Consider the following 18,538-nt stretch of genomic DNA (forward strand, 5'->3'; position numbering starts at 1 on the left):
CATTTTCATGCCTGGGTGCAACTAGGTATTTCAATCTAATCATCACCACGATTTAGTTTACTCGGAAGCACGCACGTGGTCGCAGTAATTAGTAATCTAACATATTTAAAACTGGGAGTTTGCATTCTCCCCTTCAGAAATTAGAACAGCCTTGACCAGAATATAAATTTATATACCACAGGCACTGCAACTTCTACAGTGGTACTGTAGTTGTTACAAGTCCCACCTCAGAAATCACCTGCGTTGAATAACTGACAGATTTGGCGAGGGGCTTAGCATAATTTGAGTGCGCACCAAAACATGACAACACAATCTGTTTACATGATAATAGCACATTGATTATGTCAGATCCTATCCCTTGGTTATAATGCAATGCATATGAAGAGTTGATGCCTTCCAGTCACGGGGTAGTCACCTAAACCCTCTCTTGAATTCCCCAGCAGGAACACCGAGGGTAGGGTAAACCCTAAACTTCGACAAGGTTTCTTGCATCTAGTACCGATCTCGACGTTCGTGACGCCTGCATAGAGATGCAAAACAAAGTCAGATGCATTTGCCAAAAACACGAGTTATATAAATTTCTTTTCCCACATGAAACTGCAGTGCATAACCTAGTGATGCAATTTTACTTATCTAGGTATCTTACATAGTGACCCTAGTAAAGTAAACCACTGAAGTTGTAATATTCATCTGGGAGTTCCAATTTTACATGCTAACTAGAGTAGAAGCAATCTAGTATTGTTTAAACGCAAGCAATGTTACCACACTAAATAGAGAATTAAAATAGCAGCCATCTTTTGTTCCAATTTTACATCCTAACTAGAGTAGAAGCAAACATACCCATATCGATCATAATCCCTAGAACTTCCCCTTGGGGAACGTGAACGTGACCTGCGGTGGCTCCTTGAATCATAACTACGAGATCGACCAGATTCTCTCTCTCTTTCCCTGTCATGATAGCGATCGTGGCTTCTTCTGCGGTCATAATCCCTGTCACGGCTGCTGCTGCGGTCTCCTCTGCGGTGATCCCTGCTTGAAGCCCTCTCACGTTCCCCACTCCTCTCCCTGGACCTGGTGTTTCAGTTTATTAGGTCAAGTTCTTAAGACTATAAGCACTATCATTAATAGACATACTAAGTTGATACCAATGAGGCTTTAAAAGGAGATGAAAAATTATCACCTTCTGTCATACTCAGGTCGGTCTAACTTCCGCTTTTTGTTCTTTTCTTCCTGCACATATAAAAGGAACAGAAGCAAGATCCTGTCACGCTTTCACATAAAAACCACCAAGTACTAATAAAACTGATCGAATTCAGTAAAGTTAGCGAAATCCGACTAAGCCTCACTCAGAAGATCACATGATATACAACTAACCTGCAGTTCAGATAATCTCTCACGTATGAGCATATAACCCATATGAAGTTTCCCTCCAAAATGATCTGCCAGACGGCGGTCACTGTTTGGCAGGAGAGAAGTTAGCTATGCTGGCAACTGTAAATAATGTTATCATGTATAGCAGAAGTTTCTGATAATTATTAAAACCTTAGAAACTAGTCCGCATGATAAGAATACATATATAATAAAAACGCACATTCTTTAGCTGCAAAAGTAATCCTCGTAAAAGTGGGCCCAAAAGCCTGCTGGTGAAAAGGAGGTACACGTGTCTGTCAAAAGCTGAAGGACTGGAAACCCCAAACTATACATGGTCCTAGTAGAACAAATCTGTCGAGAGGCTAAATAAGAATTTATACCTGTCATATACGCTCAAGAATGCTCCACATATGTCACATAGGCGCAACTTTTGGTCAGTCTAAACAAAAACAAAAAATGGAAATCATTAACAGTGAGACAAAATAACAACGCCAAGAATATGCAAAACATAATTTAACATGCAAAAGATCTTAATCAGGTAAACCGTAAACAATACTATACTACCCAAAAAAAACTCCTATCATATACATGAAAGGGATTCTGAACAACTTTTTTTCCCCTCCAGGAGAGCTGTGCATCATTATATTAATAGGAGAAGAAAAGTGTCATACAAGGACCCCCTCCCTCTTCTCAGTTCTCACACCACACCCTCCAGAGTTTATATGGATTCAGAACAGAACTAAAATAGAAATGACTTTTTTTAGCAAGGAAAGTTCACACCAAACTTACAATCTGGACATGAGCTGTCATTTTTGAAGAGTCTGGAACAGACTGTGGCCGGGCACTCAGCTGGTTAGAAATGACAAGAAAAATCCCAGTCAGCTGATAGAATTCCAACAAAAAGTTAAATATTAAAAGAAAACACCAACCTTCTTCAGCGCTTCTGCCTCATCCAACAATTTTTGAGCTTCATCAATCATTCCACTCTCACCTGTTTAACATAAAATTAAGATATCACTAGTACCTCATCATATACTCAAGGAGATGAAGGGAGGATAGCCAAATGTCAATGACCAGAGATTTGCATTTTGACGCTAAGGGAGAAAACTATTGGGAATTAAAGAACAAAAGGCAAATACCTAGTTCTTCTGCCTTTTTCAGTTTCTCATTTATCATTTCTTGTGTCCGCGCATCTGGAGCAGCAGGGGGGACAGGTGTAGTTGTTTGAGTGGCATTTTGAATAGAATTTATTAAAGAGGCACGATCTTTGTTGAAAGCCTCGAGTAACATCTTTGCCTGAAATAATATAACCAGCAACAAAACCCAGATAAAAATGTAAACTTTAAATAGTAAAGAATCAGTACCAAAACAAGAGTCTGGTAAGAAATTCAGGTATCTGAAAATACCTGCTCTTCGGCCCTCTGTTCTTTTAGCTTGTCAAGTTCTTCAGTGGCCCGAATTTTTCCCTCTGTGTTACCCTCAAGATCTATAGTACACATGGTTATATGTAGTGAATGTTAGCAAAGTATGAATACACATAAATGCAGATCATACACCAAGGTAAAGAATTTAGCATGATATTATTTATAGTTCAAGAATGTCTGAAGGTTTGGGTAGGTGGGATGGGTGGGTGGGGTTCAAATAATTTGCTTCAACACAAAAGGAACGCCAAGAGTAACCTAAATAATAATAGCAGAACAAGAAAAATATTCCTAAACAAGGACAGGTTCATTTCATTCCATTGAAATAGTTTAGTCCACTATTACCTCTATAGGCACAATCACAAGAAAATTACTAGATGAGTCAATAGAGAAGGTCAAAGCATTTAAGGAAGCTTGATAGTTCATATAAAACTTCCATACCTCCAGTGTTGAGAAGACAGTGCATGTCCTAAGGATCTTTCTAAATACATTTTATGTTATTTTGTATATACTTTATTGTCAAATGAGGTTAAGCAAAAAGTAAATTTTCAGCAGTGCAGGAATGCATCAAAACAAGTGGTTAATTAGGTTATTGCCGTACATAGTTTATGACCAAATATGCAAAACACTAAAAGAAACAAATCATGGATGCCAGAACACAACATAATTTCCTGTTACCGAACAATTGTCACGTGAAAAATATAAAAATAGACAAGGCTAACTCAGGGAAAAGAAGAAAAAACATGCTACTATCAACCTGTCCTCATAAACATGCCAACAAGAAGCATACAACAGAGCCAATGCAAAATCATATGCATCGGTACACATCTCTACTTGATTACAGTTGAAGCTATGATGAAACCTATAAGAAAGCACAAGGGTATTGGCCAAACTTACCAAAAGCATCGATATCCTTCATCTTCTGCCTAATTTGTTTGGATAACTCCATTACTTCTTTAGTCTGCATTTGCAGGCACACATATATTTCAACTGAACAATCAAAATTAATAGATGGGGACAAAAGTGAAATAAGAATGTACCTGTGTAACCTCAGTGACAGATATAGCAATGGCTGCCTTAGCATCGTCCTCCTCCAAGCGCTTAAGGGCTCTCTGAATCTTCCTTTCACACTCAACAATAAGTCGTTCAATTGTTTCTTCCAATTCACGGTCATAGTTATCTGTACCCTTGGCTTTGGCTTCCTCATATCTAATACCACACTAAGGAAGACATAGAACAGAGTAATGGCACCCAATTATGGACACACAGCTAACAAACAAATGGTAATAGGGGACAATCTATGTATGCAAAATGACGATAATTAAAAGAAGACTTGGGCATGCCTTAGGAAAAATAGAAACTTCAGTGCTGGGCCGGGCCTCAGGGAATGCATCAAAACAACCCTGAGAAGCCAAGTCACTAATATTTGATTATTTGTTCACATTGTTGAGTAACAGGACTCTTGATTCCGAATCATCCATAAAGCAATTGGTATGCCCAAATCATCGCAAATATGAAGCTACTCCGACACAATGCTCTTAGTAAAGTAGAATAAATACCAAAAGATTTTATGCTTTATCTCAATCATCATGAAAGTCACAAAGATCCAAACAATCTTGCAGTAGCATCGCATCACATGTACAGCCACTCAGGCGACATTGCAAACTTACATCAAACCCATTAGACATGTCCAATTCACTTCACCATCACCTCAGACATACCAATCAAGTACTCTAAGCAATTAGGCAGACAAAAAAAAAAGGGATGAACCGACATTTAATATTCTGAATCGCTAGGCGCTGAGTCTTCACACACCAAACGTCACTTGAAAACTAACCTCCACAAACTATAAATAAATAAAATAAAGTAACTCTGGACTTGGAAGGATACTCTTTGCGCAGTTGCAGCGAGTGCAGCTTCGGGCACGGCCCCATGTCCATCTTCTGCAAACACAACCATAAAAAAGAAATCATCACCAAGACCCAGGAACCGCGCGAGAACACGGATCGAGTCGAACGTTCCAGATCAGCGCGGGAATGGAATCGAGCCGGCATGGGGGGAGTGAGGGAAACCAGGGCACTCACGGTGAGCTGGAAGAGGTCGTGGGGGCAGAGGCCGGCGAGGTAGAGGCGGCAGACGTCGCGGTCGTAGAACTTGCGGCTGACCTCCCGCACGTCGCCGTTGCGGTTGGCGCCCATGAGCTGGTCGAGCTGCTTCCGGATGGCGTCCATGGCGCCGCGGCGCGGGGCGGGGCTCCCGTCCCCTAACCTAGGGTTTTCGCTTGCGAGGGGGGCGAGACGAGACGGCGGCGGCGAGGGAAGGGATCGTTTGGAGATAGGGAATTGGGAGAGGAGGGAGACGAGATGGTTGTTTTTTTTTTTTTTTTTTGAAACGAGATGAGATGGTTGGGTTGGAAACTTGGAACGTACTGGATGCCGCTAGAGAGTGAGTAGTTACAGAAAATTTTGGCCGGCCAATGGCCAAATAGGAGTATCTTTTAAGGGGTAACCAGATTATAATAAAAGAAATTAAAGGACCAATAGACATTTTTACGTGACTATTGCTTCCCCAGAAGAAATTCTACGAAGCATAATAAATCTCGTTATTATTTACACTTAGCTGTTGATATCCTGAGGATCGAGTTTTTCCTCATCCTCATCAAGTAATGACCTCTGGGCTTTTGCAAGTTTCATGTAATGATCCAGAGTCCAAACACACGTGAAAGTTTCAATTATAATTCCCATGGGCCGACACCTCTGGACTTTTGGCCCATTCTCTGAAGCAGCAGAGAGAGAAGAGTAACGAAAGATCGGGAAGAAGAGTCGGAGCCGGGTCGAAATACGAGAGGGAGAGTCTCCGCGACCGCGACGCAAATCGGGTCCGACACTTGGACGACTATATAATTCCGCCTCCTTCCTGTATGCTATGCTTGGCTAAATGATTCCTCTTTTGATTTAACATAAATTTCTGGCAGTGGCATTATGGGTTTCGTGGGCACATGTGACTATGTTTATAGTTTCTCCAGGTTCTGTTGGTCCTAGTGCAGTAACCATAATAATAAGCTATGGCCTACGTCTGATGGCCTGATATTCATATAAAAATTCCGCGCTTCATCTAAAACTTAATGTTGGCACCCATTCTGAAATGTGATGTATGTGAGTTTGTTCTTTTTGCTTGCAAAATAGCGTTGCATTGGTTGTGCCTATGACATAACATCATCAGCAATGGTCATCAGAACACAGATTTAGCGGCCTTGTTTTGGTTGTACCTATCATCATCAGCAATGATCATCAGAACACATATTTTAGCTGCCTGCATATTTGAATCCTAGATACAGGATCGAAGCACAATGCTCCATGCTGCCATTCTTTCCTCTTACTTTGGAGTGTTTTTAGATATGATTGGACAAAGAACAACATTGCTTGCTGAATTTTCTGCATTGTTAGGGAATACTGTTCAATCTCAAAGTACAGTTCTTCCATTTTTTTTTTAACCTTCTACTTGCTTGGTAGGAAGAAATTAATTTTCTAAAAGTTTAAGAAGCAAGGCTTAGAAGGGGAATTAGTGAGGGGCGGTCAGTGATATTCAGCAGCTATTATTGTCACCGACAATAATATGGCATTCACCAGCTATATAATATTGCATTCTTTCAATTTGGATTAGGATTATGCTAAACTGTTAAGGTGCGTTATTTCTTTGGAAATAAGAGTAAATTACGTCTACCATACAACAATTATTAAGTTGCAAATCGTGCAATACGATTCATGAAGTTGTCATAGACGTGTATCTACGATCAACGGCCGGTCAGCTTACTTGCAGACACAGTGGCATTGTGATGTGGTGGCAGGTGGAGGGTTTAGCACGCTGCATCCCCATATTTTGCACATACCCCCTTACCTCTGTCTCGATGCTTCAGGTTCTCTATTGTCGATCATGGCACGCGAAGCGGAGGTGCCTGCAATTGCAGAGTGATCGGTGGCAGGAGAGAAGGAACAGACGAGTGAAGCCTCCTCCACAGAACTAGATGGAACTGCACCGGCAGAGACCCGGCAGCCCCCCTCCCAACTATGGTAAATGATCTCCGTTCCCATACTTCTGTTCTTGCAGATTTGGGTTCCCATACTTCTGTTCTTGCAGATTCGGGGTTTCGCCTGTTGTATTATGATGCAATTTGGTTGGATGTAGTGCAGTTCAGGGTTAGGGCCAGGATGAATAGCAGATATGTAATGGGGTGAGTTGATGCAAGATGGATCGAATTCCTGCTAGGGTTCATTTGTGCTGTGACGGCTTGCAGTCAGTGGGCATGATGTTTGGATTTTCAGTAGTAAATTGGGTCATCTTGTTCACATGGCCACCCCTGAACATTGCGGTGGCCTCCCATGGACGGGCAGGATTACCCCTTCCGGTCTCTGCTCGGCACCCCAAGGCATCGCAGAAAGTAGGCAGGACAACCACACAGCTGCTACCTGTTGAGTGCTAACTAGTAGCTGCAATTTGTTCAATGACTATGTGTCTGACTGAGTTAAATCCTAGCAAAGAAAGAATTGAGTTTTTTAGGAGAAGAGCTGAACTAGCATCACAGCATGCTTTATCTGATATTACACTTTCACTTGGATTAGTCATACATCTCTATAATTCTGCAAATGAATTTTAGGATTTTTCACAATGCCATAGTTTGTCGTCCATCTATATATTTGCATAACATTCTCCACGACCTTGGCAACCCCCATGATGATTCCCCCTTTTCTATGTGATGTGTGTTGGAACTGAAACCATGGGCTTATATAAGTCTAGAAAGTGGATATGTGATGTGTGTTGGAACTGAAACTCTTTCTGTTTTGATTCGGTCATATCTGTGTTGTGCAGTCAGGTTATAGCATGGTAAAATCAAAAATATTTTTTCCTGAATAATCTGTTTTGATTTAGTCATATCTGTGTGTTGTTTATTGTAGGTTCATCAGATGAGCTTTTCAATGTGGAGATACACCACTCAGGATTCTTTTGTGGAGTTGGCGAAAAGGTGTAGACCTTGTGTAGTTGTGTTGATACCTGTCACATCAAAACAAGATATGGCAATCAAATGTTCGCTAGAGTTGGGATAGATAGCAATGACTCCATTTGAGCTTGAGGGAGGGACCAAGATCAGCAAACATAGAGTAACCATGCATCGTAGACATGCAAGTCTGCTGATCACAACAAGAAGGGGCACTACAAGTATGCACAGCAAATCCTAGGCGTGGATGGATCTAGCAGGGAAGCTACAAACGGTGCTCATTTACAAGAAGATGATGATCCAAAAATCCTTCAGGTACAGTGAGTGCGCCATGATATGTGCACTACCATTTTAATCTGTGTTATTGTCTTTCACCAAACTGATGTAATTATGTGGCATTGCAGAACATAATACCAAACAAAGAAAACCCATCCACGGAACCAAGTCAGATAGGTGGGAGCATGGCCTTCAATTTGCTCCATGAGGTCTGTATCTTTTGCACTAACTCATAGTCGTGTCTCTTGTGAAAGCTTTGTCCCCTTATTGTTTCTTGTGCAGGATCCACTACTAAACAGCTCTATAGGCAGCCACGAGGTCCACTTTCGGAGTCAACTTTTGTTGAACAGCACGGGGATACAAGGCCACCTCGCTCCATCCTCCAAGAGTGACCACTGCGATACTAGTCGAGGCAGGACAAGGAGGAGGGCTACGGGCACTAGTCGAGGTGGTGGCTCAGGACTGACCTGTAATGATACAGGTCATGGTGGAAGGGCTAGTAGCGCAAGAGGACGTGGTGGGAGGGCTAGCACCAAATGTGATGTGGTGGAAGGCCTAGCAGCACAACAGATGACACGGTACTAGCAGGTGATACAGAAGGGACAGCAAGATTCAGGCACTGAAGAGATTGAAATGACCCAAGTTCACCAGCAGATAACCAGGAAGCTCAGGAAGGCAGCAGATACTTGTCCTTTAAATACCATCACTTGTGCTCAGTGTGTGTTCAGTTAACTCGAATTCCGTATTGGTTATGATTCAGCTTCAGCAATTCAGTTACCTCGAATGCTTGATCACTGTTAATTCAGCTCCATTTCTAGGGGCAAAAAGAAGAATGTGGTCCTGCAAAAAGAAGAATGTGGTCCTGTGCGCTAGCTCTATACATAGCTAGCTGTAGAGGAAAGTTTACGTAGCGTTAATCCATTTTAGCTTTTGTAGATACATAACTTTTGCTATATATCTAGAAAAGCCAAAACGAATAGTAATTTGGACGGAGCGAGTACATTGGAGTTAACCGCTCAATTTATGTGAAAACTTGCATTTTAGACCCATAATCATCAATGTGGGCCGCACCTGACGATAAACCCTCAACTACTTGTCGCACGTGATTGCACAATTTGCAATTTAATGGACTATAAAGTGATACATCAATTTATGATGAAGGCAATTTACTCTTTTAAGAAGATAAAAAGACTACCAGCTCGTCAATTGCTCTCCATGCTGGATCCTACAGATGCTCTGAATAACAACTCCACAAAAAGTCTACTTTCGGTGCTGGCTGTATGCTATCTTAATTCGTGTTTGTTGAATTCGCTGGGAATCCTTAATATGGTGCATGCTCTTGATCTACTCTCTCGGTCCCAAATTACCACTCCCTCCTTCTATTCTTTATAAGGTATATATGGTATGATTTGACATGGTCTTCCAAATAATACTTTGACCATTCATTTATCCTATATTATATTGTTTATGGTATATTTGATTACGAATCCAATCATATAAAGTTTATATTATAAAAATAAAAAATTAATACTCAAATTATTGGTCAAAGATTGCAAAGTTTGAATCTTGATATGCGTTTGCGCCTTATAAATATAAATGGAGGGAGTATTCGTTTTGGCTTTTCTAAATATATAGATTTTTGATATGCACCTAGATGTATACTATATCTAGATACATAACATGTATCTAGAAAAGTCCAAACGAACTGTAATTTAGGACGAAGGAAGTATATGGTATTTGTGCTGCGTGCTGACTTTAACCACCCCATAATTCCCAAAATCATCCTGCCATTTGTCCTGATTATCTGGTATCTGTCCTGCATTACTGAGCTTGAGAGATAGCAGTACAATGGTAAGATTGGCCAATACTAGTTATTATGATGTCTTAACCCGTAGCGATTCTGTTAACCGGAGAAGAAACCATATTCCAGCCTGATCACCTTCCACAGTGGAAAACGCTAAGATGAAATTTAACACATACCACAACTTGCATCAAAATAAGTTTCAAAAAGAAAAACAACTTGCATCAACAATATATACTCAGGCAATTCCATACAGATTCCTCTAGGCAAACGCTAAACGTCAGTGGCAAAGATTTTTATAGGCTGTCATAGTACCAAGTCTACATATCAGTACAACCATATTCAGATCACTTTCCTAGAACATGTGCTGGGAGAATTTACGTTTGTAGCACAAACGAGCAGGAAGGATGCTCAGGATTTGTAACAGCATAGCTACGGGACGAGGATCCCAGCGTGAAGACAAACGAAAACAAAATGCAGTAGAGGTAAAACTGTTGATAATATCTGTCTTCGGGCAAAACTGTTCGAAGGGTCTTTTGGCACCTTTTAGCACAAAGCTTAATATGAGAACAAGCTAGGATGCAGCCACACAGGACATCAATTATAGGCCCTGCATAATATATCAAAGTCAATATTTTGTCGATGTCCCATGAGCTAACTGTTTCAAAATGTATTCTTAAATATTACTAAATCGGTAACAATTTCAACGCCTATCTACGATACCCCATCATCTCATTGGGCACTTCAAACGGCACGCTTCCCAGTTGAGCTATATTCACACGCAGGTGATCAACTCCAGCAAACATCTCATCTATCTTGTTTCGCTTACCTGCATGGAAGCGTGGTTGAAACAGTAAACACCATGGAAGCACGGTTGAATTAGTAAACAACATGAAATCCAGCAAGTAAACAACATAATAATAGATTTCCATATTGAAATAATCTAAAAATCAACAATGTACACCTTCAGTGCATTGTAGCTGTCTGCGTCCCTAGCAACTGCAACATCTCTATTGGCAATTTCCTAAGCAACCATGTGAGGGATATGGGTACCCCATAGGTCCCTACCGACCAAGATGCTGGCCGGACCTGACAAGTGGGCCGTCCGACAAGGGTGTGCGGGCCAAGGACACGAAGTTAGTTGGAGTGCACAACAAGGCAACTAGACTGTCCAAATGTACTCGGATGTTGTGGGACGCATATTGTAATCCGACTTAGAATACTTTCCATGTAAAGAACGAGTAGATTAGATTCAAACCGACTTGTAACCCTTGATCATCAGACTATATAAGACGGCCAAGGGTACCCCCGAGCACAACGCAACTCATACCAAGCAATACAATCCACGCACACACACAGGACGTAGAGTATTACTCTTCGGAGGCCTGAACCTGTCTAAAACCCCCTATATCCCTTCGTGTTCTTGCGATCACCGTCGAGTTCTTGGTTTCGTAATCGCCCTCACCTACAAAATCAACCACTCCCTGGTGGACTGCCGGATCTACAACTCCGACACCATGAATATGCCTTTGTAGGTAACGCAGAGCGCAATATTGTTGTCATTAACCGCTTTTCCTTGGTTCCTGAGGTTATGGGAACTGGGTACACAACGTCATGCAAGATTAATGTGCCATGAGTTGAAATCACACGATGCTAATGTTAATCTAGTCAAAATTGTGTTAATCCAGTCAAAATTGTGGAATTTGAAAACCATAACCCTGGATATAACTGTAGATTAAATCAATCCTTCAGAACATAAAAAAGATTAAATAAAACTAGAATGAATCCGAACACTACTTGGGCCAGACAAATAAAGGGTAGCACTTATTCACTCATTATCAGAAATTGTAAAGTTTTGCAATGGGCAATGGCAACTACTTTATTATATATTGTGAGTAGTATTTTAGCTCTTATATGTGCTCGCAAGAAAAACAGAGACACAAGAGCATGAACACTTTATTTCTGGGCATAATGCAAATACTAAAGTAGATTCCTATTTTATGGGTTCCAGGGAGGGCATTCTCATGTGGAAGCAAATTCTTTCAAGATTAACAAACTCTCACCTGAAAAGACATGATGTTAGCGAGGACATTCTCATGTGGAAGCAAATTCTTTCAAGATTAACAAACTCTCACCTGAAAAGACATGATGTTAGCAATGATCTAATATTCAGTATCGACCCAGCAAATAGAGCCATAGAGGCATTAGGCCTCTTGTTGGGTGTTCTTATGAGACGACCATAACACGCTTGCCAATATGAAGAACTAGCAAGTATGCAAAAGATAAACCTTTCATTCTAGAAATCAACAATGAATGAATAAGTTCAAGGATTTTTTTATTACACCCTGAATCCCTGAGAGAGCAAATAGCATAACAGACATCATCGTTACATCATGTGCAAAAATAGTCATTACAAGGGTCTGGTCTAACTATATAACACCTCCCTATCTGAATTCAACCCGTACAAACATTCCGCCTTAAAAAATACCACTAATAGCAATTCCAACAGACCAAAGTTCAACCAATCAAGTTTAGAATACCATCTGCAGACGAAAGATAAAGACCTTAGGCTTTGTTTTTTCTTTTTTTCTTTTTTTTGGGGGAGGGTTGGTTGGTTAATGTAGAGAAATCCAAGAAAGAAAACCTACACATGGAAAACTGAACCATGGAAGCATACTGTCATAAGTACACCCGTAGAAAGAAATAGAAATATAATCTAAACTAGGACAAATACAAAGTAAGCAAACCCTATGAAAATTAAAGAGATGTCGCCAGAAATTTGAGGGCTATCAGTTATAACCTAAATACTCACAATTGAACCCAAAAGAGATATGGGCCACAGTAAACAACAGAGCAATCTTCTTGTGCAATGGTATCCTTCATATTTAAGGGGGAAAAGCAACAGTGCAAATAACAACAGGGAGCAGTATACTAGTACTATGTACTTTAATAGCACGCACAAACATATTCCTGCAATCTCATTGTTTCATAACTGAAAAGTTCATCTTTACCTTGAGAGCACCCTTTTTTAACTTGTAGGATTAACAATGGTATCTTAAAAAAAATTGTGGTCTTTGATGCAAACTGAGCACATCCTTTAACATTGATTTCACTGGGTATTTTCACATAATGTTTAACATAAACCTCATGTAGAGCACATGACATCTCATTTAGTGTCAGTATGCAATTATGCATACTTAACTTGTAAGCACCGTCCATTATGTCAAAGAAATTTATATATGTAGAAAGGGTGCAAAACTATTATGAGGATGGAAACAGAAGATAATGAAATCCATTGCAAGTAAACACAAAAAACAACTATACGGGCTAGATAAAGGGAGCACTAAGAATGGAATCTTCTGCTGTATAAGGAAACAATTAGCAATCACTGTTTGCATCATCTAACTATCCATTATCTTGGATAAACATGAAAGAAATCAATAGGAGTTAAGGAAAAACTCAACTTAAACATGATTCTATGAGAAGCAATCCAAGAAAACTAGATAGAAGATTGAGTTTTGTGGTGTAACTAAATGAACTAAACCAAATAGAACAACAGAGCATCTTAAAGCAAGTACAGTTGTCACACGGATATTTACAATAGATTTGAACAAATAGAATAAACTAACAACCCAACTGATCCAACTGAGGAAACAAAAATGACAAAACTGATCATTATCCTTCAGATTCCAGACAAGCAGCATGTTGAACAGAAAATCTATTGCCCAAATCTAACTTGGAAAGTAGTGCAAGAAATCTATCTCCTAAACTGCTTCCTGGTTGCAGCCACATTGGCATCCTAAACACCTCTCGCACAAATTGCAGAGAAAACATATAATTGCTTATGTCCTCTCAAAACACAAAGGAAAGCAGCAACATGCACAACACAATCTACAAACTAGGAATAGTAAGATATAGAAGCAAATGGTACAAAAAAAAATGGAGGTATGCAGCTTCCAGAGAAAAATAAAATGACAAGAGTAAAGAATAGTACCTCAGGGACTGCAGCTTCCAGAGAAAAATAAAATGACAAGAGTAAAGAATAGTACCTCAGGGAACTATTCCCCCAGCTCCACCAGTTGATCCTGAAGATTCTCATCCTGCAAGCATATGGAACATGAAACAAAACAATCCATTTTACACCTAAAGGGTACAAAGCAACAAGATCTACAGTACCTCCTCAACATTGAGCCCAATGGCTGCAGGGTCCTGCAAACAAATGGAACATGCAATCGGAACACAACCGATTACACCTAAGAGTATAGAGCAACAAGATCTACAATTAGAGATCCCCTAATCAAATTACATATCAACCCGACAGCAAATCCCAACCCTAATCAAATTAAATATCAACCTAGAAGAATAAAAACCATCAAATTGTTCAGTAAAGACAGCATAAATCCACTCAGCAGCATGCATAACAGGTCAGCCATGTGAAATCTTCATACAAGGCTCGCAGAAAACAATCCCCAAAATTGGTAATAAGCCTATATTCTAGAAAGAAGTAATCAAAATCCGAATGGAACTCAATATAAAGGTATTAATCGCCATCCCTAACCCAACAGAAGCAACAAACCATTAAAGATCGAAGAAACCTGCAATGTAATAACCAATAAAAACTATTGTGATCCGCAAATGTTAGAGGTATTGAAAATAGCATTTAAGATATCCACCATAATGCGGAGAAACAAAATAACATGGAGTATCCTGAGGGCTTGCATGCTATGCCAAAATAACATCACAACCCTAGGAGTTGGCACATCGGACTCTCATTGGTTTAGAGCTGTGAACATTCACATGATACCAAAATAACATCACATACACCATTCTGACTCATTAAGCATTGAACATGTGACTATACTCGTATCAAGAAAATAATGTAACTATATTCATACCAAGGACAGTTAGATAAAGTAACTATGACACTTGCATTTTCGAGTTAATAAAATAATACTCCACTAGCATAAATGCCTGTGTGTTGCTACGGTTTCTTAGTTGTTGCCAAGTTGTCATCCGCTAGCTCCTAGTTCGCTTGCTTCACTTCCTTTTGTTTAGGATGTTTCATAATATTTGTATACATCTCTGATAATACTAAGCATAAACTCCTTTGAATTCTACATGGCTTATTTAAATGGTGGAATATCAATTTTTATACATATGTAATGTGTCCTACATTTGGTTCAAACATGCATTAAAACTCCTGGTAAGATTTAGTACTAATGCAACTCTTGTCTTAGCTTTTATGAATATGCAAGTTATTATGAACATAAGAGATTGTCCACAAAACTTTCAGCCTATAAAAAGAAAAAATTGCAAGGCTAAAATAAATGCTCAGTCCTTGATTATAATATGCTCAACAATTCATGCCTGAGTGTATACACCCAGATAGGCTAACATCATGGCCTAGTTGCTCTAAGAAACATGATCAAACAACCAATGCAAGTATCCTTCTGCAATTTGCTCCTCAAAATTTAGTCAATGATGACCAAATGTTCTACCTACAAATTATTTTTCAGATTCAGATAGTAAAGGCATAGCAGTCGACCTACTATCTTGCGGTTGAAAATTTCAAAATATAAGGAAAAATCATATTTAAGATTTGATTGTCCATTAGTTAGGCTAAAATCCTTCATAACAAAAAAACCATGATTATTATAGGCATCTGAGAGAGGGCGTTGTACTAAGACGAACACAAATTGTAGAAGAGAAGGCACTGCACCTGAGTGACCATGAAGTGTGTCCCCAAGAAGTACCACGGTATCCGAGTGACCCACGATAAGCTCCTCAATCATATTACAAAATAAGTGGAGCAAGAAGATCCCTCCTATCATTAATTTACCTCTCTTATCATTAATTATTGTGACTTAAAATGTACCCGTGCAGATCAGCAGCGACGTGCTTCAATGGATTTTTCCTCGTCATCCTACGCATATGGTTCCCAGTTGTGGATTGCCCTCTTGGTGATGCAGCAGTGGGTAGTGGAGCTTCTTGCTGAGGTCAAAGCGGCAGACCTTCTGGCAGGTGGTGGTGAGTGTTGCTGACGAAGACGACATCAGCTACCACTAGCAGAGCTACACACAGAACCAGCCATTCGAGGACCAAAGCGAGACACAAGTAAAGGCAAAGTAGCGTACCACGAGGGACGCAGGAATTGGTAGGGAGGGCTGCTCAACCTGGTCCACTAGAACATCCTCCTGCAAGCGAGTTGAAGAACTAATCAGAAGACTATCGCAGGTGCGATCAAAACATTGCAAACTCGCGAACACCAAAAATCGCATAGGTGCATCGAGTCCCCGATCAAAATAGCTAGGTATCGTACCATGAGAGGTGCAAGCAGAGGGGGCGGGGTTTGCTCCCCCTGCTCCACGAGCGCCGGCTCTACCAGAACACCCTCCTCCTGCAGGCGGGTCGAATAAGCAATTAGAAGATTGTCTTGCTAAAACCACAGGTGCGATCCAAACAGAAATGCGATTGCAAACTCACGAACACCAAAAATCTCAAAGCCCATTGAGTCCCCAATTTCGATCAATTAGATTAAGAGTGCCGCAGAATCACCTGCACCATGGGGTCGGTGACTAGGTCTATTTGGACGCCGAGCCAGCTACATTAGCCTAACGAGTTAATCTTGGGCTCATTAACAAAATGAGAAAAGGGTTGGCTCGGCTAGTTAATAGTTCGATCGAGCTAGCTTAATAATCTCGCAAGGCAGATGTAAATTTAGGATTACCATATAAACACATGTGGAAAAAAAATATAGCAATAAGCAATTTCATTCAATAAATAAAATATCCCCTAATCAAATTACATATCAACCCAACAGCAAATCCCAACCCTAATCAAATTAAATATCAACCCAGAAGAAAAAAACAATCAAATTGTTCAACACAGACCGTATAAATCCACTCAGCAGCATGCATAACAGGTCAGCCATGTGAAATCGTGAGACAAGGCTTGCAGAAAATAATCCCAAAATTGGTAATAAGCCTATATTCTAGAAACAAATAATCAAAGTCCAAATGGAACTCAATATAAAGGCATTGACCGACATCCCAAACCCAACAGAAGCAACAAACCATTAAAGATCGAAGAAACCGGCAAAGTAATAGCCAATAAAAACTATTGTGATCCGCAAAAACTAGAGGTATTAAAAATAGCATTTAAGGTATCCACCATAGTGCAGACAAACAAAATAACATGGAGTATCCTGAGGGCTTGCATGTTGTGCCATAATAACATCACAACCCTAGGAGTTGGCACATCAGACTCTCATTGGTTTAGAGCTGTGAACATTCACATGATACCAAAATAACATCACATACACCAATGTGACTCATTAAGCATTGAATATGTGACTAAGCTCGTATCAAGATAATAATGTAACTATACTCATACCAAGGACAGTTAGATAGAGTAAATACATCATTTGCATTCTTTTGAGTTACTAAAATAATACTCCATATATCCATCTGGAAGCAAACCAAGATTAAGTTGCAATCATAACATAAAATTCCATCCCATCAGTATATAGCAAATAGCAGAGCTACACACAGAACGAGCCATTCGAGGACCATAGCGAAACACAAGTAAAGGCAATGTAGCGTACCACGAGGGGCGTAGGAACTGGTAGGGAGGGCTGCTCAACTTGGTCCACCAGAACATCCACCTACAAGCGAGTTGAAGAACTAATCAGAAGACTGCCGCAGGTGCGATCAAAACATTGCAAACTCGCGAACACCAAAAATCGCACAGGTGCATCGAGTTCCTGATCAAAATAGCTAGGTATCGTACAGTGAGAGGTGCAAGCAGAGGGGGCGGGGTCTGCTCCCCCTGCTCCACGAGCGCCGGCTCTACCAGAACACCCTCCTCCTGCAGGTGAGTCGAATAAGCAATCAAAAGATTGTCTTGCTAAAACCACATGTGCGATCCAAATAGAAATACAATTGCAAACTCACGAACGCCAAAAATCTCAAAGCCCATTGAGTCCCCAATTTCGATCAATTAGATTAAGAGTGCCGCAGAATCACCTGCACCATGGGGTCGGCGACCAAGGCGAAGGCGGCGGACGGGCAGAGGCGAAGGCGGTGGGGGCTCTGTGTCGTCAGTGTGGAGGAGGCAAGTAGGAAAAGGCAAGGCTCTCATGGTCTCACCTGAGAATCCATATATACAGGAGAAAAGCGGGCCACAGCATACCGCACTACTAGAGAGCAGCGAGCCTCCATGGGCTTCCCCTGGAAGAGTATTTCTGATGGGCTTCCGCCGTCGAGGCATATGGGCTATAGTGTAGTTTGTAGCCCAGGCCCCAATCCTACCAGCGCGATTGTCGAGTGCAAGATTACGTCTTCCAAGATAGGGTTTACACTCTTGGACACGTTGTAGGAATACATCTTTGTAACATATGACATGCACTCGATGCGAGAAGGTAAGGTATGCATCGAGGGAACTCGCCGTTTCATGATCTGGTGGTGATTCTGCTCCACCAGTATATCAGATGTGTCTGCATGAAGAAGCCAGAGAACTCCATGTTGCCTACCAAGCTCCTATTGCACGATTTATATGTTAAAAGACAAAAAGATAAGATCTGAAATATAGAACTGAAAAACGTAATGAGAACTTACCGTTTTCTGAAGATGCCTCTGGTGAACTCGGATGCCGACGCAAGATGCCTCTGATGCCCTC

General features: G+C 40.6%; 2 protein-coding genes across 7 annotated transcripts; both read right to left on the reverse strand.

Annotated features, from left to right (window-relative positions):
* Positions 1-136: 136 nt before the first annotated feature.
* On the reverse strand, positions 137-5,197 carry LOC101763704 (putative RNA-binding protein Luc7-like 2). The gene is made up of 13 exons (XM_004952979.4): positions 4,877-5,197; positions 4,683-4,735; positions 3,833-4,001; positions 3,690-3,753; positions 2,778-2,857; positions 2,511-2,667; positions 2,301-2,362; positions 2,161-2,220; positions 1,752-1,810; positions 1,375-1,456; positions 1,181-1,230; positions 841-1,071; positions 137-520 (listed from the first exon to the last, which is right to left on the reverse strand). The coding sequence occupies exons 1-13, from the start codon at positions 5,021-5,023 to the stop codon at positions 493-495; spliced, it is 1,242 nt and encodes a 413-aa protein (XP_004953036.1). The 5' UTR covers positions 5,024-5,197; the 3' UTR covers positions 137-492.
* A 4,874-nt stretch (positions 5,198-10,071) lies between these two features.
* Positions 10,072-18,538, reverse strand: LOC101764099. 6 transcript variants are annotated; one of them, XM_022827440.1, is made up of 11 exons: positions 18,478-18,538; positions 18,053-18,399; positions 17,887-17,952; positions 17,651-17,728; positions 17,466-17,525; positions 16,182-16,259; positions 15,997-16,056; positions 15,582-15,899; positions 11,926-14,071; positions 10,586-10,691; positions 10,072-10,472 (listed from the first exon to the last, which is right to left on the reverse strand). In XM_022827440.1, the coding sequence occupies exons 2-8, from the start codon at positions 18,128-18,130 to the stop codon at positions 15,786-15,788; spliced, it is 534 nt and encodes a 177-aa protein (XP_022683175.1). In that variant the 5' UTR covers positions 18,131-18,399; positions 18,478-18,538; the 3' UTR covers positions 10,072-10,472; positions 10,586-10,691; positions 11,926-14,071; positions 15,582-15,785. The 6 variants fall into 6 exon arrangements, with proteins under 6 accessions (XP_022683175.1, XP_022683176.1, XP_022683179.1 ...); XM_022827441.1 differs by having other exon boundaries at positions 11,926-11,997; positions 13,912-15,899; XM_022827444.1 differs by having other exon boundaries at positions 10,072-10,691; positions 11,998-13,962; positions 14,039-15,899.

This window comes from Setaria italica, chromosome I, assembly GCF_000263155.2.
Source record: "Setaria italica strain Yugu1 chromosome I, Setaria_italica_v2.0, whole genome shotgun sequence".
Taxonomy (NCBI): Eukaryota; Viridiplantae; Streptophyta; class Magnoliopsida; order Poales; family Poaceae; genus Setaria; species Setaria italica.